Source organism: Peromyscus maniculatus, chromosome 5 (genome assembly GCF_049852395.1).
Source record: "Peromyscus maniculatus bairdii isolate BWxNUB_F1_BW_parent chromosome 5, HU_Pman_BW_mat_3.1, whole genome shotgun sequence".
Taxonomy (NCBI): Eukaryota; Metazoa; Chordata; class Mammalia; order Rodentia; family Cricetidae; genus Peromyscus; species Peromyscus maniculatus.
Window position 1 is genome coordinate 75719612 of NC_134856.1, and position 25890 is coordinate 75745501.

Genomic DNA, 25890 nt, shown 5'->3' on the forward strand with positions numbered 1-25890 from the left:
TTGCTGTGATTAAAGGTATGTGCCACCACCACCCAGCTCAGATTTTCATGTTATCTAAAGCCACTTAAGAAAAATGATCACATGTTTTTAGCTGGAAAGTTTGAAAAAAATGTTAATTTCAAAAAGCAAAATACATCAGGTAGTCTAATAAGAAACAGAATGTATGATATATTAATCCAAGATAAATTATGTTGGTCAAAACTCTGGTCTTAATCATTTTACAAAATGTGAAATATTTTTCTAGTTCTGAGATATCTGTTTAAACATATCCTGTGAGTTTTTCCAAATAAAGTTTATTAGTATGACATGGGTAGAGTCATAATAAGGAAGTAGAAATACATCCTGAAATTGCTGCTGTGCATCTGCAAAAATAAAACTGTTCACAATCTCTCCACATCTAAGCAAACACTGTAATTGCCAAAGCTTCATATAAATATGCTCCAATCATATTTTGTTTGCAAATGGATACATGAAATTAGAGTGAAAAATACTTCCTTTACTTTTGGTTATTTATGCTCTTCATTTAACTGCTGAGACAATAAAAAACAGAGCTCCTTTGCATAGTTTCGATTATAAAAGGCCATTCGATGTCATACTTTATGATTTTCAGTGTGTGCACATGTATATTAATATCAGTACAATAGAAAATGATCTCCAGTTTGAAAGAGACCAATCATGTGTTCATGTCAAGACTATACCTCCTGGCTTGAAAATTTTTTAAAAAGAAAAAAAAAACAGAAGACAGTAACACATTTTCTGAACTTTATCTCACCATCCCAGAATCAAATTTTTCTGTAACTTGGGTTGTTTCTACAATACTGGGGTGGGGGGTTGAATGAGGCCCCAGTCAAGTCAAGTGTCAAAACAACTCAGTAAAAATCACCCCTATACATCCTTGTACTCTATGATTTCTATTAAAGGAAATCCCTGAATTCACACAAAGTATCTTTCCTCTTCTTTTTAATCTTGAGCCTCTTTATCTTTTCAATCACTTATAGTCAAAGTAATACTCCAGTTCATAAACCTGAAGTACTTCCTAAGCCTCCTGACTACCACAAATTAGTACCAAAGGTGAAAGTAGCACCATGGCCTGTGTGCACACACCGAATGGCAAATCAGCTTCATCAGCATTGAAAATCTGTGCCAAGGCTTCAAAGATACATTCACTGAATGTCTAATAATAAAGTCTTCATACACTTGATCTGGACTATTAAGGAAATTCATCAATAGAGTTATATTGACTACTTTTCTTGTAGTGCTTAAACAAACTTCCTTCCAAAGGCAAGTTTAGGAAAGAAGAGTTTATTTTTGCCTCACAGTTTGAATACAGTCTGTCATTGTAGGTAGCAGCATGAGGCAGCTGGTCACATTGTATCCAGTGTCCTGAAGTGGAGAGGGATGAATGCTGGTACTCAGGGCCCATGGAAGGATGTCAACAAAACTTACTATAGGTCCTAACACTTCAATTAATCCAGTTTAGAAACTCAATCTCAGGACTGCACACAGTTTATTACCTAGCTCATCCTAGATCCTGGTGACAACTGATGTTAACTATCATGTTGGTTCAGTTCATAAAAAAGAATAATTCAAAGAGTTCCATTTTTAGTGGTTTTCATTTTTTAATTCTTGAGTGGGAAATGTTGATCATAAAATGATACAGGGTTTTAAATTAGCACTACAAAGTAGTTATATAGAATGTAGATTCTTTCTAGACTGCACAGGCAATTCCACAGTTTCTCCTACATACAATCTTCCTCCACTTTATAAATTATTTTATGATACATTCACTTACTTTTTGTTAATATTTGTATTTACATCTTTAAGTATTGAAAATATACCTCATTGTTTTTCTAATAACTAAATGCCTTTAATAAGCAACTCATAATTAGGCACACACAAATAGATCAAACATTTTTCCTGCCTTCAAGATGGTGGAAGAAAATCAAGTGACAGGGAGAATATTTAAACTGGATTTAGAAAGATGCCCAGTGTGGTAGTTAGTCTAATTGTCAACTTGACACATTAAAATCACCCGAGGAAAGTCTCAAAGAGGGGGGACTTGTGGGGATGTCTATAGGGGATTGTCTTAACTGCATTGAATTGGGAAGACTTGGTAATTATGGATGGCAGAATTAATTGAGTTTAGGTCCTAGAATATGTAAGCACAAAAAAAGAAGCTAAGCACAAGTATGCATACGCTCATTCCTTTCTCTTCTCTTGAGTATGGATGTGATGCGACTAGGCATTTTAAGTTCCTACCACATTGACCTCCCCATTATGATGGACTGTTCTTGTTCAAATCTTAGATGGTCTTTCAATAAAAATCCTGGAGCCTGATATCAAGGTGAAAGCTGAAAGATTAGAGAAGCAGAACAGTCAGCCATTAGTTCTTACCTCTATAAAATCTTCAGCCTAAAGAGAGTGAGTTCCTGTTTCCTCATGCCTTATATATCTTTCTCTGCCCAGACATCATTTCCTGGGATTAAAGGCCTGTGTGCTTCCCAGTATTGGGATTAAAGGTGTGTGCCACCACTGCCTGGCTCTGTTTCCCGTGTGGCCTTGAACTCACAGAGTTCTAGACTAATCCTATCCTGAGTGATAGGATTAAGGGTGTGTGCCACCACTGTCTGGCCTCTTTGTCTAATCTGGTGGCTGGATCTGTCCTCTGAATCCTAGGCAAGTTTATTAGGGTACACAATTTATCACTACAGACTGTAACCTAGAATCATGAGTTAAAATAAGATCTTTCTCCCATACATTGATTTTTATCAGGGTGTTTTATCATTGTAACAGAAATAAAATGAGGACACCCAAGATTTGCCTATTCTAGGTTATGTGTGGATATGTATTGGTAGAGAGAAGAATAGAGAGTAAAGTTGTCAGAAAGCACAAATATTTTTAAAGCCATAGATGGGGAAATGGTGCATATAGGAGCACAATTGATAAATCTGCTTGGTCACAGGTGATCACATTTGCTTGATGAAAAACAATTGAAGGGAAGTATCAAGTTAAGTGGGGCCATGGGACTAGACACATTGCTCTCTGAAAACATGAAGAATTACATCTCTCACAAAAGAAAGAACTACGTATGGGACATGGAAATAAGCATGTGACAGGAAGAATGTGGAGAAAATACTGCTTCTTGGGGAATCAGTGTGGCCACTTCATTTGAGGTCTTTTAGAAATCAATCTCACCCCTGCAAAACTGTTTTCATTAATATCCAATTAATCTTATCTGGTTTTTATGGATGTCCCATAATGAATGCTGATATGGAGTTCTTGAACAATAGGTAAAATGAGTGCAGTACAAGATATTGAGTAAAGGATTTGACTGGAGGGCCATCTCTTGATTGACCTGCTCTATCTTACAACTTTCCCATAAAGGAGTACAGTGTATTAGCTGCTAATGGCCATCTCATCAGTGCTGTTTATGTTTGATCTGCATGATTGATTTTGTGTAACTTGGAAATTAAATAAAATGTTAATGCTTTGTTATGTTACTCTCCAAAATTACTTAACCTATCACCATCCAAATTTCAGGGGGGAAAAAAGAATAGTTGAGAAAATAGCAGAGAAGCTGAAATTTGTCTCTCATATCAAGCAAAAGTTCAAAGTTAACTCCATTAAAATGTCATTAAGGATTTAATATTTTAATTTTTCTCTTGTGGTTGCAAAAGCCATTTTAGACTTTTTAAGTTGATGACTTTTTTGTTCATTGTTATACAAACTGCTAATTTGCATGTATAATTTGATGCCTTACAATCTAACATACAAACAATGCTTTAAAAGTTGCTCAATACATGTAACTAACTCAACTGTAAGATGAATGCTTGCTTTCTTATTATCATTAATTATTATTATATAATATTTTATATTCTTAATATTTCTCTGATATTGGAAAATTCTGAGTTTAGTGGATTCATTTTAGGTATTTCTAAATCTTTTATTTAAACCATTTCTTCTTTCTCCAATTTATCCAAATTCTACATATCTTTCAAGATCCAACTTAGTTATTTCTCCTGATCCACTTAACTCTATAAACATTTTAACCATTTCTTCAGCCATAGTATGTTAAATTTTTCCTTCTATATGTGGTGTTTAATTATATGCGCTGTGGCGCATTTTCAAGATTGGACAGTAGACAAGGTGTATACCATGCTTGTGTCTTGCAAGTCACTAATCAATGAAGAAGAGCATCTTTTTCATAGGCAGAGGTCAGGTAGCATAGTTATGTTGGGAAACAAAGACTCCATTGTACAACATATGTTGACAATTTGGACCAATCATTGGAATTCATTTAGGTTCCATGATTGACTGAAGTACAGGAAGTCATGGGCCACATTTTGCTTCAGAAAACAGACAAGAACTATAAATCAACACTCAGTTTATACCAGCAGAGTCCTTATAGCTTCTCACAGAAAGATTAGGTACCACACCACTACCCTTTGAAGGAGGGCCCACTCTAAACTTAGAATCCCATCTAACCTGCAGAAGGGGTGAAACTCATTGAATATTTGTTTGAGTGTAAGAATGGGAACAAACTTGAAACTTCCTTTCAGAGGCTAGCCCTCTTAAATGAAGGATTGGTCTTCAGAAAGAGAATCCAAGTTCACACTAATATCCCAAGCTTCACAGCTTTTCATATCTTTTGAACTTTTTACTTTTTATCTTATTCTACATGCTTTTTGTGGAATGACAGAAGACCTTGACAAAGCATTCTGTGGACATAAAAGATGAGAAATTAGAAAATATTCATGACTTCTTCATAAGTGGATAGATATAGAACTCAAAGGAATATGCATTTTCTTGTGAATATTCCTTCATCACTGAAATCTGGGTTCTGATCATTCATTTTAATTAAGATTAGTCTAAGAGTATGAATAGGAGGGTTTTGTTTCTTCATCCTTTACAACAATTGATAATTAGATTTCTCCCATGTTAACTGCTTACTCTGATAAACCAGAGCAAGAGAATCATAGAGCCTTTCTACAACAATACTATCATCTATAATTCGTCATGTAGCCTCATCTGAGGCAGGATATGAAGCAATTACAATGATAAGATGGTCTATTTTGACTAAAACATGTATTGCAAACTATATAGAAAATGAGCTGAATAGACACTGAAATATAATTGATGAGAATAGATAAATTATATAAAAGTATTGTTCTGTAGAAAAAGTATTTTAATTTTTTAGGCAGTGTCCAAAAAAAACTGAAAAAGGCTAATAAATAAATGTCTTCCCATAATGATTTTAAAAATATACAACTATTATCAGTAAAGAAACAAAATTTGAATTAACTGGTTCTTAGCATTCCCAGGGAACAGCTCTGTACAATAGTGGTATCTGTGAATTTCAAATGGATAAATGCATGGGAACTGGACAACCTGGAACACTGTTTTTCTTCCTTTCATGCAGATTGTGTGGCAGATACAAATCCCATGGCTCATTCATTTCTTTTTACTTTCAGATTTTTGTGTTTTGTTTTTAACTGATGAATCCACTGCTTCTACAGTACAGCATCAGTTATGATGTTTCGACACATGAATACATTACACAGTCTGAAAGTGAAAGTAGTTAGCTTGTCCATCACTGTCAATATTTCTTTGTGATGACAATATGTTAAATACTCACTAACTGTTTCAAAGTAAAAGTACAGTATAATCACCTTACTGTAAAATAAAATAATAGAAATTATCTTTCCTTATTTCAATTCAGATTTTGCCTACTGGTTCTTCTCTTGATTCCCTTACCCCTTTGCATGCTTGAGACGTCACTTAAGAAATGACAATTATCAATTCAGAAGGCAAATTTCTTTAGAAAATTAAAAACCTTACTGAGATTCTTGTATAGAAAATATCAATTTTCAAGAGTTTGGCAACATAAAATACAGAATATAGATCTTCTTCTTTTCATTAACTTAAGCTAAATTTTGTATGTTTTTTTCAATCAGTGAGCATAGGCAACAGATAATTAGTATTAATGGTATGTGACCCTATCATTGGTAATAAAAGCAGATATTTTATCACAAGACAGTACAGTGAATATCTAAAACTATCATCCATGTTTGTCACCGGGGGAAATAGTTGTATCATCATTCATTATATCTTATTGTGTAAACCTCTGTTCAATTTTAGAAGTCATTTGTGAGGAGGGAACCTCAATTAAAAAAAGATGCCTCCATAAGATTGGGCTGTAGGACATTTTTTTAAATTAGTGTTTGATGTGGGAGGGCCTAGCCTGTTGTGGGTGGTGGTATCCCTGGGCTGATGGTCTTGAATTCTATAAGAAAGCAGCTGAACAAGCCATGAGGAGCAAGTCAGTAAGCAGCCCTGTTGCAGAATATTTGTTTACACTGTGTGAAGATGTGTCACTGTGCGTGTGTTAATAAACAGTTAAATGGCCAATAGCCAGGCAGGAGAGACTAGGCAGGACTTCCAGAGAGGGAAGAACTGAAGGTTACAATCTAGTGTGGCAGGAGACAGCAGTGAAACACTGAAGAAGTTGGGCATATGGTACAGAAGAGAGGTAACCAAGATGCATGGTACAGTGTAGATTAATAAAAACCAGGTTAATTTAAGTTATAAGAGCTAGTTGGGGAAAAGCCTAAGCTAACGCCAAGATTTCATAATTAATAATAAGCCTTTGTGTCATTATTTGTGAGCTGGTGGCCCAAAGGAAAGTCTGACTGTAAGCACCCCTCAAATGGCCTCTGCATCAACTCTTGCCTCCAGGTCCTTGCCTTGAGTTCCTATCCTTACTTCCTTTTATGATGAACAGTAATATGGAAATATAAGCCAAATCAAGCCTTTTCTCCCAAATTTCCTTTTTGGTCATGCTGTTTCATCACAGCAATAGAAACCCTAACTAAGATAGAAGGGTTTATGAGAGGGTTTGGATGGAGAAAGAGAAGGGGAAATTATGTAATGATATTATAATCTTAAAAAATAGCAGAAGTATAAGAAAATTTAATTTGACTTGTTTATGTTCCAAAATTCATGTGATTGCAAATCCAATCATTGCAAAACCAATTTTCCTTTCTCTAGGTTCTATATCTCCTTTATACATCCTATATCCTATACACCCCTTTTTAAAACTATGGGATAAATGAAGCTGCATTAACTATTCAGTGCAATGAAGAGATTAGAACACACATAGTGTGAAAACCTCACCGGTAGAAATGTGTGTGTGTAGATCTTTTAAGATTAGGGTGGTGTTGAGTATATAGGAGATGAGGTAATTGGAGGTCTTTAGGCAAAGTGTTTACATTTTAACCATTTGAACCATGTACAACTGAAGCTCTTGTTGACTAGACAGAGTCAAAGAAGAAAGGATGATGAGCTATTTACTAATCAAAGGACAGTGGCCTTTTCACTTGATCATTTGATATTTTCTATAACCCAGTGAACAAAACCACTATAGTTATTCTTCACTGTCCTTGAGGGACTTGTTCTAGGAACACTGAGATACTAAAACCCATACATATTTAAGACCTGTTAACAAAAATTTTGTTTTAAAAAAGTATTTGAATAGACTGAAGAGATGGCTGAGCTATTAAGAGCACTGTTGGCCTTGCAGAGGGCCCCAGGTTTGGTGCTCACTACCCACATGCTAGCTTATAACCATCCCTAACTCCAGTTCCAGGGAATCTAATACCCTCTTCTGACCTTCATGGGGACCAAGAACACATGTGGTGCACATTCATACATGTAGCCAAAAAGTTCATACAAATTAAATAAAATAAATATGTGCTAAAAAACTAAAGATCTGTGTGTGTTTAATATAGATGCAGTGGTTTCATATAATCTAAAAAGAAACTTGAGTAGATCTATACTATTTTTTTTAAAGATTTATTGTGAAATGTACAGATGAGGAACTCATAGAGAGGAAAGGCTGACTCTATTTCTATTTTTTAAATGTAGGAATCATCAAACAATTTCTAAGAAATTGAATAATTCAAATTAGAAATCAGAAAATTGAATACAATCTTTTATTCGTAAAATGCCATGTGAATGTACTTAAGAAATATATGTCTCACTCCTAGTTCTTCACCTTTGAAATGAATAGCTTACACTAGAGAAGATTGAAGGACTCGCCAGCTCTAAAATTTCTCTGTTCCACTAAGCAAGACAAAGCAACAAAGTAGTTTAATTATGATCTTTCAGCGTTACAGGGTTGCCCTATCAGGAGAGCTCTCCTGAAATACATTATTTTTCTCCACTTCTGGTTTGAATATATTATGTGATCTATCATGACTGCATAATGGATAGTCCTGAATACTTTCAATTAAATATATTTAAATTCCCTAAAGCACACAGTAATCTTGATTAAAAAAATCAACAGTTTATTATGGATGGAGCATTTTCAGAAGGCAATAATGTTCTTCAGAGAGCAGGTGCATTCTATTCAGATGACTAGTTGAAAGGATGCACAAGGCTGTTTGTTTCATTAGAGGCTGGGCAGATTTCACTGTATATGTGATTTATGAAGAGCAAAGCACATTGAAGAATTTCCCGCTCCAAGTTTGAAGAGTGTTCATACTCATATTCCAATTGTCCTGGGCTAATCTCACCAGAAGAAAAAATGACGGGAATAATAAGTCTAATTATGAAAAAAGAACTAAGTATATTTTTAAACCAAATTTATTATCGAGATGGGTACAAAGCACTGTTGATGGTGTGCTTATTTAAAATACATGAGACCTTGGATTCCCTCATCACTGAATAACTGAGCATAATGGCAGACACGGAACACACTCCACTTCTGACAGCCTCCCTGAAAAGACAGAAAGCAAACTGACCATGTAACACTCTAATGTTATTTCAAATTACCTGAGTTCAAGCCTTTGTTCATACCCTTACTTGTGATTTTAGATGTTGCATTTAATTCACATGGACCTCACTTGGTAAAAATAAAGGTTGTGTAACAACACATTTCCACCACTTTCCATAGGCTGAATCTCTCTCACAGAGGATTTGTCTTGGTCCAAGCACTGAGGGACAAAAAGCTAATGATCTTCCCACCCAGTTAACTATTTAACACTATGTGATTTGATTTGAAACAGCATTAATACTCTTGGAAAATTTTAATTACATTATTTTAGAGGTTTGTTTGTAAGTTTGTTTTACTATCTAAACACAAGACAAAAAACAAAGATAATAATATAATAACTGGTATTAGTTTCTCAGCAGACTAGCTCTTTGTATTCTTGTTAGAGACACATTGTCATGATTTAAGACACAAAAATTACAGTTTCAGTAACAAATTGCATATCTCTCTCTGTCTCTCTGTCTCTGTCTCTCTCTCCCTCTCCCTCTCCCTCCCTCTCCCTTTCTCTCTCCCTCTCTCTCTCCCTCTCCCTCTCCCTCTCTCTCTCTGCTATATGTATATAGCTGTCATGTAACTGGTAGCAAGACATATTAGGGGAAAATATAAAATATATCATCTATAAAATGGTACGGATATTCATTAAATGCTCTCTAAGGCAGTAGATTTGTTGGGGTTTCCCTGTATTCATGTCATTGTTACAGGAATATTGTAAGAATTGTGCAATTCTATTTTAAGCACCATTATTTTTTATTTTTCAAAACAAAGTCCATGCAACCAATATGGAACTCAGTTAAATAAAACTTCCATTTCACTTTTCTCCGTGTAGAACACTTAGCTATGGAAAGAAGAAGTAAACACACTTTTTTTTAAATATGGACATGCTCAGGTTTAAATCCCTGCTCCATGAATACAATAATAGGACGAGCACACCCTCACCGTGCTATTACTGTAAAATTCCTTTCTTTAGCCCATTACTACAACAGGACTCACACTACATGCTTTAGAATGTTGTATTAGCAAGTGGAAGAAACAATATAGGTGTTCATGCTCAGTGAACGGCCCATGCTAGTATGTGTTGTCATTGTTGCTATCTGAAATAAGTACAACTCTACATAAATTATGTCACCATTAAATCATTGTGCAACCCTCAGATGCCTTTATGTCTGACTGAATTCTATACTTCAGGTTTAGATTGTAAGTTCTTCAGACCAAACGCGACTGCCTTGTATGAAACATATTGTAACCCTTCCTTCCACAGGGATAAGCCTTAACAAGGACCTAGTAAAGCACCCCTTTATAACTGCTTCATCAATCACTCCCTGGAGATCTTAGGTGGCAAGCAAAACCCCAAATTTCAATACCTTGGTCTCAAGAACTGACAAACTATTTGTAGAAAGAGAATAATCACCAATCACCAGCTAGTGAGCAGAACTCAGTCCTAGAGTCCAGATGAACACTCAGGAGAGGAATTGTGGAAATCAAAAGAGATAAGAAAGCTTTTTCTTTTCAAAATGCTGTAGCTTCCAGTTGTATTAACTTGGTGTGGAGCAAAAACACTGGGTGGAGGTGCCATTTCTGAGGATCAGAAGAGGAGACTGAGCCAGAGGGGGGCACATTCATGAACTGCGAATATTGTTGTTTTTGTGAGGAGAAAAGAAAGAAAGAAAAAGTAGAATCTTCCCCCTGTTGAGTTTGCCATCTGCCTAGCATGTTTTCTTACTCCTGAGAGGGTAAAAATCCAGCATGGTTCCCCACACAGGGAAATCTAAGAAGTACTTTGTAAACAGGATCAAAAACATTCATATTATTCACCAAAGTGAAGTGATTTCCCAAAAAAAATCTGAATATAAAATAAATACATGCCATGAAAAATTTCTCCCCTTCATCATCCTTGAGGTTTCACAAAATAAGTATGTAATATTTATTTGATTATCATTTGCTTATTTATTTACTGTTTGTTTATTTCAGATGCAAGTGTCAAACCCAGCATCTTGCAAGTACTTAGGCATGGAGTCACAACTCCAATGCCCAGACAATCCCCCCTCAGTATGGGTGGTAGTTTCATTATGTCTAAAAGTATTTCTGATTTAAATCTTCTTCATCAATTAATTGTTTGGCAATTGATTACATGTATTTAATACATTCTCATCATACTCATCCCTGTACTCTCTCTTATCCTCTCCCGCCCCCTGCCAATTCTCCCCTCCTCCCACTAAGACCCCATCCCATTTTCATATCTCTTTTACACAGTTTGTTTGTTTGTTTTTGGTTTCTGACCAATTGGATTTAACCATGTCCACTTGGATAGGGATGGACATGAGCAGGAATACCTTACCAATGGCTACAATAATGTCCTCTGCCCAGTATCCCTCAACCTCCTTTAGCTCCTTTAGTGGGGTGAAGTATCATGAGCCCCCCTCCCCAGATGATGACTGAATGTTTAAGGGCCCAGTCCTATACAGGCTCTGTGCAGTCAAGTCGTGTGAGCTCCTAAGTATCACAGCCATACCATGCCCATAAAATAGACTTTCACAGGCTTTCTCCCCAGAGTCCAGCTCAATAAGACTATATGTATATTTGATTTGTTTTGAGACACTGGTCTTTTAAAATGCTGTTAAATCTTCATAGGAATCAGTTAGAGGAGACATAGGAGGTTTTGATTATTTTATAAGGAGACCGATATCTCTAAAAAGCTTAAATTTCATTTTAGTATATTGTGAAGTTTGCTCCTATAATGCAACATAGTTGAAAGTAAGTTTTTCTTAAGTAAATAGTAAAAGCAAATCCACAAAGGACAAAAATCCCTCACAAGTTGGACACCAAATAATACAGTACCACATTCAAAGGAGTACTAAGGAATACTCCTGCGAGAACTTTGAAGTTTCATATAAATTTCTACATTCAAATATAAGAATAACACTGTGGTTATTTGCTGTATGTGTCTTCCTAGGATGCCTTTTACACCTCACTATAGCATGGTCTAAAGTTCCTAAGTCAGTTCAGGTTTCCAATGAAACATGAGCCACACAGCTGTGAATGATTCAGATAGATGAGGTCTTTGACATTCAGGTCAGGTCTTTTCCATCAGCCCTGGGGCCCTTGAGCAAAGCTCATGTGTTAAGAAACAGCAGTGGCTGCTAGAGCATGTTTTAAATCAAGACTTCTTGGAATGATAACTAGATTCTTTTTTTTTTTTTTTTTTGGTTTTTCGAGACAGGGTTTCTCTGCGTAGCTTTGTGCCTTTCCTGGAGCTCACTTGGTAGCCCAGGCTGGCCTTGAACTCACAGAGATCCGCCTGTCTCTGCCTCCCGAGTGCTGGGATTAAAGGCGTGCGCCACCACCGCCCGGCTGATAACTAGATTCTTAAAACACATAAACAAGATGCGCACACACACACACACACACACACACACACACACACACACACACACTTCCTTTTAACTGCTGCTTTAACTTGTTAAAAGTAAAGGTGTTTTAATTAGGTCTTATTAATATTAATATTTAGTTACCTTTTTGTTTTGTCCCTAAACTCTGTCACTTTATTATGTTAAATTAAAACTCTGATGGAAACATCCAATTAATAACCAGGAAGGAAATGCATTCATATGTCACATTTAATAAGCAGTTCAATGTAATCATACCTTGATCACACTCATGAGCTCAGTCCTTTGTAATGTATTCATGAAGCCAGAATGTCTATTATTAGCACTCAATAATTACGGGAATAAGAGAAAATGAATAGTTGGTCTCCTTTCAAATGTACAAATAACCTCTTTCCCCTCATTGAAAAGGACAGGAAAGGAAACAGTGAAATGAGAGAACTTAGACTAACTCTGATAAAAGGAGGCTCTGGAATTGTGGGGTGCCACTGCACTCCCTGTTCCCATGTCCCGGCTAATCAAGTTTCATAGGATGTGTGGCCACAGGAGCCACTCCTTGTGAGGAATGAGGTTTCCGCTGGCCAGACCAGAAATCTGTCCTTCTGGCCGGAGCCTCAGAAAGCTTAGAAACCTTAGCCAAGAGCCTACCTTGATGAGAATCTGAATGGATCCTGTGGCTTTCTCAGATATGAAGTACCAGAAGCTCAGAGTGCAGGCAGAACTGGATTCTTGCCAAATGGCACTCTTGAAGTGGGCTTTGTCACCACAAAGGCCTGCTGGGGTTGTCTCTAGATACATGAAGTGACCTAGGAATAAGGATGGAATTTAAATAGGACCAAAGGAACAATAAGGGGATTATTCTAGCTTTTTCATCTTATTTGAGGGTTTTTTTTGTTTGTTTGTTTGTTTTACTACATTTCATGTGATCTAGCTGCCATCGATATTTTCATCTAAAATGGAGAATAAATCTAATAGCCTTGTCTCTTGTTCACTGGCAGAAAAACTCCCAACTGCCTGTGCTTTGAGCAAAGTGCTCACAGACTAAATGATCTGACAGGGTATTTATGCCATCACATCAACAAGATAGTCATAGGAATCATTTAATAGACTCCATAAACTGCCCCGTTATTATAAAAGAGTTCAAAGATTTCCATGAAATCAAAGTAAGGGAACATCCACTTACCTGTTGAACATGTAAATAAAATGCTAGGAGTTTTAATGTGTCATGTGCAAAGAAGGCTATTGAGTTTTATTCTTATTATGAAAATGTCTAAAGCATATCATGTATGTCAGTATGTCAGATGAGTATTTAGATCTTTAAGTCTGCAGCCTAACTTATCAGATCCATTTTACATGCCAGTGAAATCTCAATATTGAGATACTATCCTGCTATTTGTACTGTTCAGGACTTTATAGTCCTTTTGTTATCCTACTAATGTCCTTTGCTCCTTGAGTGTTGCATCTGACTTTTGACTGTAAATACTCACTATAAAAATATAGTCCATGTCCAGCACTCTCACAGATGCAGTCTTGTGGTTATATTTTCAACGTTTCTCAAAAAGGTTCAATCTCATCACCTATAGGCTTCAGCTCATTCAATCTCACAACTTCAACTACTTACACTGAGCAAACTATGAAGCTGAGCTTGTGAAAAATCAAAATCAAATGACTTGCTAATGCTCAAAGGAGTGTCCAAATTTAGAGTAATCGATTTCAGATGAAAATGTTTCACTTAGGAAAGTTGTCTGATAGAAGCGAGTACTATCACTCATTTACAGTTACTGAAACTGAAATGAATGCTAGATTGTGACTGTCACTATGGGCTGATTTGCCTCTGCCATCTCCTCGTCCCTGATTCAATTATCTATTGTCATCATTATTATTGTTTACTTATCTGTTGAAGGTAAGTAAAGGTGATGTTATTAAAGTGGACCCTAGTCAATACACCTGGGATCTAACAAAAAAAAAGAACTATGGAAACTACTATGCCATAAATAAGAGGAGCTGATGTGATAATGCAGGGCAAACTACTATCTATAAGTGGGGGACTTGTGAGGCTACCAGAGGCTAAGGTAGAGGCATGGAAGACTGGTTTCTTCCTGACCACCCTCAGAAGGAACCAGTGCTGCCACTAGCTTCATGTTGGCTTTCTGACTCCCAAAACTGAGACAGGATTAGTGTCGATGGTCTCAGCTACCTGTTCTAGGTACTTTGGTATATTTGTCCCAAGATATGAACGTACATGCTAAATGTTTGGTTGAACAACAGTCTCTCTGCCATAGTCTCTTCAGCTGCTGCTGATGATGATAATGAGGTAGACTTTATGAACATGAACAGGTCAATAACAACAACCTAGTAACTTACCATGTTCATTTCCAAGTGTGTGGTCTTTGGGAGGTCGTTGGCTTTTATGAGAGCCAATTCCTGATACCCAGTCTGAGTTTTCAGCGAGGGAGTTCTTCCAGCCACACCAACCTTTCTCAAAAGTGCAGGACCCACCACATTCATCTTCATCAGTGTTATCCCCACAGTCATCTGCAAAATTACACCTCTGCTCTGGACTGTAGCATTGGCCATTCTGACACTCCTCATAGCCATGTGGGCAGAAACCTGGAATAAAGCAAAAGGGAATAATAGATTAGTCCACTAATAGTCCAAAGGCCACAAGAATGAATTAATTATAATGTGCCAAGGACTACAGTTTCCTTAAGAATTTGAGGTATCTGACCCCCATTTCTCTCTTCTACTTTGTTTCAGAGGTCAGATTCATTCACAAGTGAAAAAAAAAAATATGTATGAAATTTCAGAAGAAAAATCCCCTTTGTAACTTGGCCTGCAATTTGATCTCTGACATTATAATATAAAATCAGAAAGTATCTTCCTTTCTGACTTTTGTTTTGTTCTGAAGTTCTTGGTATTGTTTTTTAAGACAAAGACTCTCTCTGTAGTCTAGCCTGGAACTAACTACGTTGCCCAGGCTGACCTGAAAAATTCAAAGCAATCCTCAGGCCTCAGCATCTTGAGTACTGGGATTACTAGCAGAAGTTGTCATACTTGTCTCTTCCTTCATAAGCTCCTAGATGCCTGAAAGAAAAGCTATTAAGATCACTCCTTGCTATATTTCTATGATGGGGACTCCCATGGCTGGAAGGGAATTGCATAATGATTGAGAGTTGGTATGGATAAAAGGTGGTGATGTTTCAGGCATGTACTGAAAGATAATCTGGAAAATCCTGCAGATACGCCTGTTGTAGCCTGAATTTTAAATATTTTCCAACAACTTGTTTTAGAAACTTGGTCCCCAGAAAGGCCCTACTGGAATGCTGCAGAAACTTGAAAAGTCAGAATTTAGTAGGAAGTTTAAGTCACTAGAAGTGTGATCTTGAAGGAGACTGTGGAATGCTATCCCTTCTTCTGTCACTTTTTCATTTCTTGACCAAGAGATAAATAGTTATGTGCTCCCAGTTATGACCTGCCTCACCCCAGGCATGAAAGCAATGGAGCCAATGAATCATAAACTGTATCCTCCAAAACTCCGTGTCAAAATTAATGTTTACTCTTTATAATTGATTATCTTAGGTATTTTTATAATGACCAGGACTGTGCTACAACAATTTCATGTGGCGACATTGATGGGCATGAGAAAAGAAGTCGACAATGGATGTAAAGTGACATAGAATTTACTGGGTTAAAAACCTTGTGCTGAAGGCTTCCAGCCATTTCCTGCTGTGCACCTTCCAGAAACACCAATGTAAAATGATGCCCAAGTCAATGGGCTTCACTCTGCAAAGCCTGAGAAGATAAATTTCAACTATGCATTCTGCTTCCAACAGACCTTCCTTCCATGAATTAATTTCTGGATTGTTTTTCTTGTTGGCAGTAATGAATTAAAGAGTTTTTATTTGGTTCATTTTAGTAGATTGATGATAAGACAAAAGATTTTTAATATTTAAATTATGGGACTCAACTAAGAACCACATGCCAAAACACCTTCAGGGTACAAAGAAAGCAAAAATACTTATATTATATTGAGAGAAAATCAAAGGTTACAGATGTCAAAAGATTTGTGAATTTTTCAAAAACAGAGTTGCTATTTTGGTCCAGCACTTAAGTCTTCTAAACTATGTTTTAAATTCACTGACTTAAAAAGGACCAAGCTGCCATCACAGAACTACACTACTGAGAACTAGTAGAGTTGAGGCCGGTAGAAGCATTATTTCTGAAGGGCTAATGAGAAGCTGAGAAATTAAAACATTACTTCATTTTACAAAAGCTGGCACTTATATTGATTCTGCCCATTCCAATTTATTTAGAGAAAAAAAATAAAACCAGTTAAGAATTTAAGAGATGATATTCTCCAAAGTAACTGAATCAATCCACAACTGAATGCTTCCAAGTTAAAGAAGAAAATAGAGACATAGTTCTGAATAGGAAAATATTAAATTTTTAATACATCACACAAACTCAGTAGTGCTAATATTTTGAGATAGTAATACATTTTTCAATTTTTAAAATAAGGTAACTACATAAAAGTACAGTCCTGTAACTATACAAAACTATATTTGAATACAATCTCTACATCAATGAAGAAAATATCACTGTTACAATATAATCCATTCCATTCATAAGATGATACACAGTGATCTTGTTGTGGAGTTCAAGACCACCAAAAGACTACCTAGACTCTCAAGATTTTAATCAGCCAAATTTTATTTAAGCTACAACTGACCACAGCCCCTTTGGTGGGACTGTAGCCCATCTAAACGGGGAGAAGAACCTTAAGGGCAAATACCACAATTCATTGCTGCAGACACACACTTTTGCAGGTGTGGGATAACTGCCAGGGTCTTTTGCATTCCTGGAATAATTTAAAGGTCATAAAATTCCTGGAATTATCTTAAAGGCCTCAGGTGGCTGAGGGCTGGCCTCAGTTCTCTAAGAGGGTTGCTTTCATCAAAATGGAGTCCTCATCAGCTACATCCCCCACTGGCTCTGACCCCTGTGAATCAGACTGCTGAGTCACATTCACATCGTTTGATATTGAGCCTTTGAGGTCTGTAAAGTTAACCTTAACTGTGTTGACTCTTCTTATAAATGGAAGTGGCCAGTTTATGATGCAAGGGCCTAACAACCGCAAGCAGCAAGAGATGCTTTTCAGTTGATATATATGTATCATATGATGACTATATACGATATTTGGGGAAAGACATAGACCAATGGCACATTCAGAAAAGAAAGTCCAGAGTCTTGACAAAACATGAAGCTTCAGATGCCTAAGATACATACTAAAGGATCCATGGTATTTTAATTTATTCTCTTTAACCAAATAAAGTGCCCTGCCAGGATGGTGAATGACTAATTTAACAAATAAACACAATTTATAACTACAAAGCACATATATAGAAATATACATTTGTGAAAACTCAAAGAAGCACTTTTTTATGAGTTTAATCATCAAAGCTGTTAGCAACCAATGGCTTCCCCCACAGGGTTCCAAATTCTGGGAGCTCAGCACTTAAATGGTCAGGCAGTTCTCATAACCTTTAAGTCAGGGACATTTTGTATAGGAATTTATGGCTGTGGCCAGAGACCAGTTTTATGTCTCTGTGATCAAAGAATAGTTTTCCTAAGATAGGTTTAGCAATTGAAGGATGCTTAGGAATACTTTCATGAGATGGCATAACTAGTTTGGTAGCTCACTGCAATCTGGATTTGATAAAGGACAAGAGAAATTATCAACTAATATTATTTACCTATTTCCAAGGTATTTCATGTGATTGTTGCTTTGCCAAAAGCAAGACAAAGCAAAATAAAACAAAAAACAGCAATGTAAGCATACAGCAACAGTAATGCAATCATAGACCACTGGTTGCTAACAGCTTTGAACATTAAACTCATAAATTTGTGCTTCTCTGATTTTTACACACACATATATATATATATATATATATTTCCATTTATTAGCTTTATATATATATACATATATATAGCTTGATAGATAGATAGATAGATAGATAGATAGATAGATAGATAGATAGATAGATAGATAGATATACATTATGTTTATTCATTCACCATCATGGCAGGGGAGTTTATTTTGTTAAAGAGAATAAATTACAACACCCTAAATCCTTCTGTATGCATCTCAGGCATCTGAAACTTGAAGACCTTCTTTTCCAAATGTGCCAATTTGAAGGATAGTCTTCCCTCTCTATTAACAGTGATTCTATGTTTCTAGTTACTCAGGCAATGATACTGAAGGAACTCTATGTAGTTAAGAAACACATTTTGGTATTGAACTTGACTGCTTACAGTCTTTATGTTTCACCCCATTTGTCTTTCACATCTGGAGCTTGGAGCGCCCTGTTAATCCCATAGATTCAAGGAGAAAGATCACTGACTCAAATCATATACAAATTAATTAAAGCGAACTTTTTTATTCATGTAAATGGGCTCTCTCTCCCTAAGGCAGGGTTTAAGAGATCAGCACTAGATATGGGGAAGAAAAGAGTTTTATAGTTCAGGAGTTGGGGGTTTTCAAATGGATGACTTGGAAGGCAAAAAGGCAGGGTTACAGAAGCAGAACATAAGCATAGCAAGGTGGTCATAATAATCTTTTAAAACAAAGGCATGGTTGCAAGTTGGTCATAACAACATTGTCATAACAGGGTGGACAGAATGGTTGCCATTTCCTGGAACAGGCAGTACAGAATCATTTGTAGTTAAGGTTAAAGGTGGGCAGAACCTGATCTTTGAGAAACAGAGTTAATCATAAATAGGAGTGATCTTAGTTTGTTTTTGCTATGAGTTAGCTTTCAAGCCTAAGATGGAGGCAGGCTGTTTATTGTGCATCATTTGGCAAAGGGGCAAGAATGAGGGCATATACAAGAATGTATGTGCACACAGAAAAATCTCATCTAGCTTTCTCCCTAAACAGTACAAAAGCCTCCAAAGCAGTCTCTTCCCCTATTTTGTCATTTCTGACTACTCTTGAGACATGCATTCTTCCCACAAAGCTCCATTATGCAAAATATACAACTTTTCAAGGGGTTCTTGGTTTATATACAGTGTCATCTGTCTCAGCATTTGGCCACATCTGGAATAGGGCCAAATTATCTATGGATGATCCCAAAGTTCTAGGAGCAGTGGTCTTCATACATATACTATTTTAATCTCATCAATCAAAAAATATTTCAGCAAACTCAGTCAACTGTTGGACCTACCATTAAAATATATTGCATCATGTCTACTGTCACTATTTTGGTAAAAGTCAGTATTGTTTTATGGATTTTTATCACCATTTCCTATCTAATCACTGCATCTCTAACCTTACCCCAAGTGATCCAGAACCATGGATTTTTCAATATGAGACGAAGGTCATATCTGACTTAAGCATTACAACTATTTCCATAGTAGTCTCCATTATGGAAAACAAAGTCTTCAAAATAGACTATTGGGGACAAGGAAGAAGAAAGTTGAAGATGAGCCTCAAATTTATGTGTGTGCACTAGAAAATTTAAAAATTATCCAAAACATGTAGCATTATGATTGTCTTAGTAGGGTTTCTGTTGCTGCAATGAAGCACCATGACCAAAAAGCAAGTTGAGTAGGAAAGGCTTTATTTGGCTTATGCTTCAACATCACTGTTTATCATCAAAGGAAATCAGGACAAGAATTCAAACAGGGCAGGAACCTGGAGGCAGGAGCTGATGCAGAGACTGGGGGGGGGGTGTTGCTTACTGGCTTGCTCCCTGTGGCCTGCTCAGCCTGATTTCTTACAGAGCCTAGTACCACCAAGCCAGGAATAGCACCACCCACAATGGGCTGGGCCCTCCCACGTCAATCACTAATTAAGAAAATAGAGGCTTTTTTCTCAATCGATATTCCTTTCTTTCACATAACACTAGTTTGTGTGTCAAGTTGACATAGGACTGGCCAGCACAATGATGAAAGGCTTAAAAAGGTTTAGGATGTTATGGTAATTAAGAAAATATGGTACTGACTTACAGAGTTTTAAGTTAATTTTCTGGCTAAATCATAGACATCAAAAGTAAGTAATGAGATAACTTCTGCTTATAGCTAGAAACAGAAAGGAGGTATGAAATTGTCTTCAAACATAAGCAAATAGAGAACTAGGCAAATATATTAAACTATTTTTTATCAAATACTGAAATTAGGAATCAGAGGACTGTGGTCCTTTAAAAGAACAAAAGGGAGCACCTTATTATCACTCCAAGTTTCTTCTCTGTAGTGCTTTCCTGGGCTGAATTCTAGAAGTGTAAGTAAAACAGAAAATGAGGTCTTTGTGACTGAAGACACAGGGGTAGAAGCATTCCAAATTTGCAAGACAGGACTATAGAGTAAAAGGACTGGTATAGATAAAGAGATGCAGAAATGTGTTCAAGTCTTTGGTTGAATTTCAGTTTGCAGATGGATAGGGCAGAATTCATAGAGAAGAAAGGTAACATCTAAGACAACAATAAACTTGCAGCTATAAATAGAAGTATTTCAAGTGTTCACAGAAAGGCCAACATCATTAGGCTTCTACTGACTAGAGCAAAATGTTCTTGACAAATAGAGGTATTCAGTGGGGACTTTAGAAAGATTATGAGTCAGTAGAGGACAAAGTAACTTGAGGAAGAAGTATTCTTCACCTTATAGATGAGCAAATTATAATCCTCAATCCAAAACCACCAGTATCTATAAATAACATTTTATTGAGACAGACACACCCAGTTGATTACATATTAAATTACAGCTAATTTTATACAGTAGTGATAGAGCTGAACAATTGCAACCTGTATATAACTATATAACCTGTATTGTAAAAAAAAATAGTTTTTGGTAACTCACAGAATAAAATTTCCTGAAATCTGTTCTGCTTTAATCCTCATAATAAGCCTTTAAAATAGTCATTATTTAGGCAAATCAGAAGAGTAAGCAAGTTAACATCTATCAAGGACAAAGTTCGCTGGATTTTAATATATATACCACACTTCAGCACTCAGCAGTCCAGTCCTCACAGTCCATGAATAACTAGGAATATGTGATCTATATATAGCTAGGAGAAAAATCAGTCAGGAGAAGCAAACACAGACATGGCAAGGCACTGTAGAACCTCTGGGAAATGTTCAAAAGGTAAAATATTTCAGACAGGAGATATATTTTCAAAAAACCTGTGATTTTATGGTGACTATAGTTAAAAATACTATAAAATATTCTTTAAAATAGCAGAGATTCAAGTGTCCTCACTATGAAAAATCACATATATGTGAAGCAATGCACACACAGACTTCCTTACTAGTTCAAATTTGCCATTCCACAATATATGCACAATTTAATACATCAAATTTTACACAAGCATATATACAACTTTAGCAGCAACAAAACTGAAAGAATAATTTTATGATCAGGATACAATAGATATGATGGAGTTATTAGTGAAGTCAAAGCAACATTTTACAAATAAGCTCATTGTGCTCATTTTCAATTATACAACAACCACAAAAATCTCCTAATACTAAGTAAATTTAGGAAAAGACTAATATCATCCATGTTAAAAGAAATAAATGACATTTTATGTGCTTTCAATGCACATTTACCCTAATGCTGAAAATACCACGTACTTAAGTCACAGAATATTGCAAAATCAAGCTAATATGTACCTGGAAGATTTATCCCAACTGGCTAATATTCATACTGCTGAAAAGTGTTATGTGAGCTATTGGAGGAGAAGAGTAATGATCAATCATATCTAACTATGAACTATATGAGCTACAATAATGACTGGCATTGTAAGACATACCCAGTGGTGCAATAATAGCATGAACATCATGGAGTCACCAACCAATTTCTGACTGGATCTAAGTCCTGCTCCACAGGATGAAACCTGTACATGGCAATGTTCCTGAGCCAAGAATTTATGACTACGCAGGTCATAGGCCATAGGGGAGAATATGCAACTATTATGCTGCTAAGTGACACAGTATTAAGTTTGCTTCCAATGATATACCCATATATCAATGCATCTTTCAAGCCTCAGTGTAGAAGCTTCTATTTGTAATTGATAGTGATTAAAAGAGACTACAGAATGCTTAGACATATCTACCATTCCTGCCAAGGTTCTGGGATTATTTTAGAAAAGGGGATAGGAAGAGAGTAAGATCCAGAGGCAGTGGACAACTATGAGGAAACGTCATATTCTGGAAACAGCATGGCAGCTGTACATACATATGAAATCTAGAACATTTGTGCAAACCTGGGTAATCCAAAACCATACCTCATTTCACAGGGTATATACAACCCTACCTAGTTGTGAAGATATTTAAAACTGTAGCTGCTGGGAGGTGAAGAGACAGTTTTCTCTAAGAGTATAGTCCTTTCCAGTGGAACACCATATCCAAGAATAGTTGTATAGCACAAATTGGTCTTGAAGAATTAAAATTTATTAATAAGACACAAAGTTGAGTAAATAGAAAGGAGAGGTATACTTTGGAGCAGTCGTGGGAAGAGTAGCAAATATAATTATAACATGCATAAAACTCACAAAGAACCAATAAAATTAGTCAAAATAAATTAAAGAATAAAAACAAAATATTTTCAAATAGCAACTAGAAATATAAAATTTTATTTTAATTTAAAAGAATACTTACCTTCCAAGAGTAAACACCAGAAACTAGAAAAGAATCATTTAAGTTAACAAAAAGCTCTTCCAAATAAATATCGATTAAAAGCCAAGTATATAATAAAATAATTCAGAATTATTAGAAACAATTTCTCTAAATGAATCCACAGTTTAATATCCCAATCAAATTGTTAGTAGGTGTTTTGAGGGGTTATAAAAATGTTTCTAAAACTTGTATTCTTAGCTCAGCTCAAAATCTGGCAGACTTACAGTATCTGTTAATCGCTGTGAACTAAAATAAAGTGTGAGTTTTGTTTTTGTGTTTGAAATAATACTTTGTGAATTTGAAAGTACTTTGATATTTGAAAAACCTTTACATTTGAAAAATATAAAATTTTAAAGGTCAGAAAACTTTGTGAATTTCATCCACAAGTTATTAAAACAGTTCACAGGCCCCATATGATCTTCCTCGCTTTCTTTTTTATTGTTGTTTCCAGCCAATGATCATTGGAGTTGGACAACCTAGGTTTACCAGTTGTTGCAGCAGAGATAACATAGTCCTGGGACACTATGGAATATTTAAACAGAAAGGTGTTCAAAGGGGACTTTGGTTAAGTTAATTAAAGGAAGGTACAGACAAAAAGTTTTGCTTGTATTAGATACTATGGAGAAGTATGGAGAAGTAGATAACTAGGTGTTCAAAACTCTTATCCAACAGGAGCAGAACTAGAAAAGACTAAAGTTGTAATGGGTTAGGCTTCATTTCTCCTTTTCCCAGGTCAAGACAGGGAGATGTTTCACCATTCTTTTGGCCAATAAAATGTTCTTATTCAGTTTATCCTTAGATTATACCTGCAAGGTGTGTGTGTGTGTGTGTGTGTGTGTGTGTGTGTGTGTGTGTGTGTGTGTGTGTGTGTGTGTGTGTTTTATTAATTTTAACACCTGAATCTTGATGTGGTGGTGTTTGATGCTGATATCCTGGGAGACTGTTCACACTGAATCAAAGAACATGAAAGATATGCGATGCATGTCATGTAATTTAAAAACAACAAGTAGGTTCTCTAATCATTCCAGACCAGGTCCTGGATATTAAGGATCACTTTTCCTTTTCAAATGTTGCTGTTACATTTATTTGCTTAGAGAGATGGATAGAGCAACATATTCTTCATGGAATAGGAGAACAGAAACAAAACCAGTCAGTACATCAGATTCCCTTTTGAAAGCCAACTAGCCACTGCAGACTGAATTATTACTTTTAAAGACTCATAAGTATATTAAAGGTCTTCATATTTGTGATTTTGAAAATACCTTTCATTTACTCTCCTTAGATGTTGTACATATATATATATATGTAATATATATATATATACATATATATATGTAATATATATATAATATATATATATAATATATATATATAGAGAGAGAGAGAGACAGAGACAGAGACAGAGAGAGAGACAGAGACAGAGACAGAGACACAGAGAGAGATGCTAAGACTCTATTACTGAAGACACAGCACATTTTTGGTTGCAATACAAAGAAAAGTCAAGCTGGCATGGGCTGGGAGCTTCCTCCCCACTGGCTAGCATTCACAGTGCCAGAAGGTGTTATGCAGTGTGCTGAGGGAGCAATGTCATCAACAATCTTACCCAACTTTGCACCCTACGAGCTACATGACTGACCTATCAGGCAATATATTCCCAGTGCTGCCGTGAGGCTGGCCTACCACAGGAGTAACCAAACCCCTCTGACAGGATTTCAGGTTTGCCACACAGGAGGAATTCATGTCTGGTACTAGAAACCTCATCCAAAGTCTATGATGTGGAGAGAGGATGGTGGTCATAGACTTTACCATGGAAGCTACTATTGTAGTTTTGCTATATGGATACAATGTACAATTACCAATAATATTTATGCCCATAGATTAGTAGCACTTCCAACCTTGGTCAGAGAAACTTCTGTTTGCAATGGGCAATACTTAATGCTGAGACTCAACTGGTCAAAGTGATGAGAATGTGTGCCTGCTTAGGTATTAGCTCTCTCCCTCCCCAAACAAGTCATCTATATTTCCCTTCCCAGGCTCTGGAATCCTTGCACAAGAGGGAGCAAAAGGAACATGCGAGCTGGAGGACTGAAAGAAGTACTGTGAAAAGCTGCCTTAAACTACTGTTCCAATAATTTCATAGCAGCAGTGGCTACTTATTCGAGAACTGTGAAAGACCCAGCCCATCAACATTTTATCAGGTTATGGGAGGAGGCCATTGGGTCGCACTCTTCCCTGAGAACACATATATCAGTTAATTGTTACTGGGAAAGGTCAGTGATATTCCTCGGTGGTGTAACCAATGGTAAGTTGGTCGTGGTCAAGTTACTAACACTTAAATCTGGTGCTCAAACAGGCAACCATGATCAAATGAATGGGCTATACAGACATGAAACTGGAAGGAGACTTGATGGGATAAAAGAGTTCAGTGGGAAGAGGAGGAGAATAAGAAAAGAAATGGGAGGATTTGAGCAAATTAAATTATGAAAGTGTGAAGAATAATCTTTAGCATAGATGATGATATACAAAAAGAAAGTCCATATGATCACAATCTTGAAAGACTGGTTTTCTAAAAGGAATAAAAATTGTAATTTGCATTCAACAAAAGAAAAGAAAATCTGGACAAGATAGAATGTTAGAATGAGCTTCAAATGAGAAAGGACCAATGTGCTCTTCCAACCCTCATCCTTACTTACAATTGTAATATGGCTGATACTTGCATTAAGGACCAGTAGGTTTCTGTTGTCTTAGGTTCTCTGGGCATTGTTTTCTAGTCTTGGGCTCATTCTCCTCCATAAACAAAAAGTAAATGACTTTCGATATTCTTTCTGTAACCTCTATTCTCTTCATTCTGAACAACATCCATCTAAATCTTCAGAGTACTTCCATAGTCTTGACCAACATGGCAAAGTATATGCTAACAGTTACTGCTCATAGTCATTTACAAAGATATTTTCAGGACTAGAGAGATGGCTCAGCAGTTAAGCACTCTTTCCTCTTGCAGTGGACTTGG

General features: G+C 36.3%; 1 protein-coding gene across 1 annotated transcript in view; it reads right to left on the reverse strand.

The window, feature by feature from the left end:
• The window catches only part of Malrd1 (MAM and LDL receptor class A domain containing 1), a 602817-nt gene that overhangs the window by 247178 nt on the left and 329749 nt on the right, over window positions 1-25890 (reverse strand). The window contains exons 27-28 of the mRNA XM_076572692.1: window positions 14575-14820; window positions 12859-13016 (exon numbers count right to left, since the gene is read on the reverse strand). Coding sequence (XP_076428807.1) covers window positions 12859-13016; window positions 14575-14820 — 404 coding nt within the window. The remainder of the gene's footprint in view (window positions 1-12858; window positions 13017-14574; window positions 14821-25890) is intronic.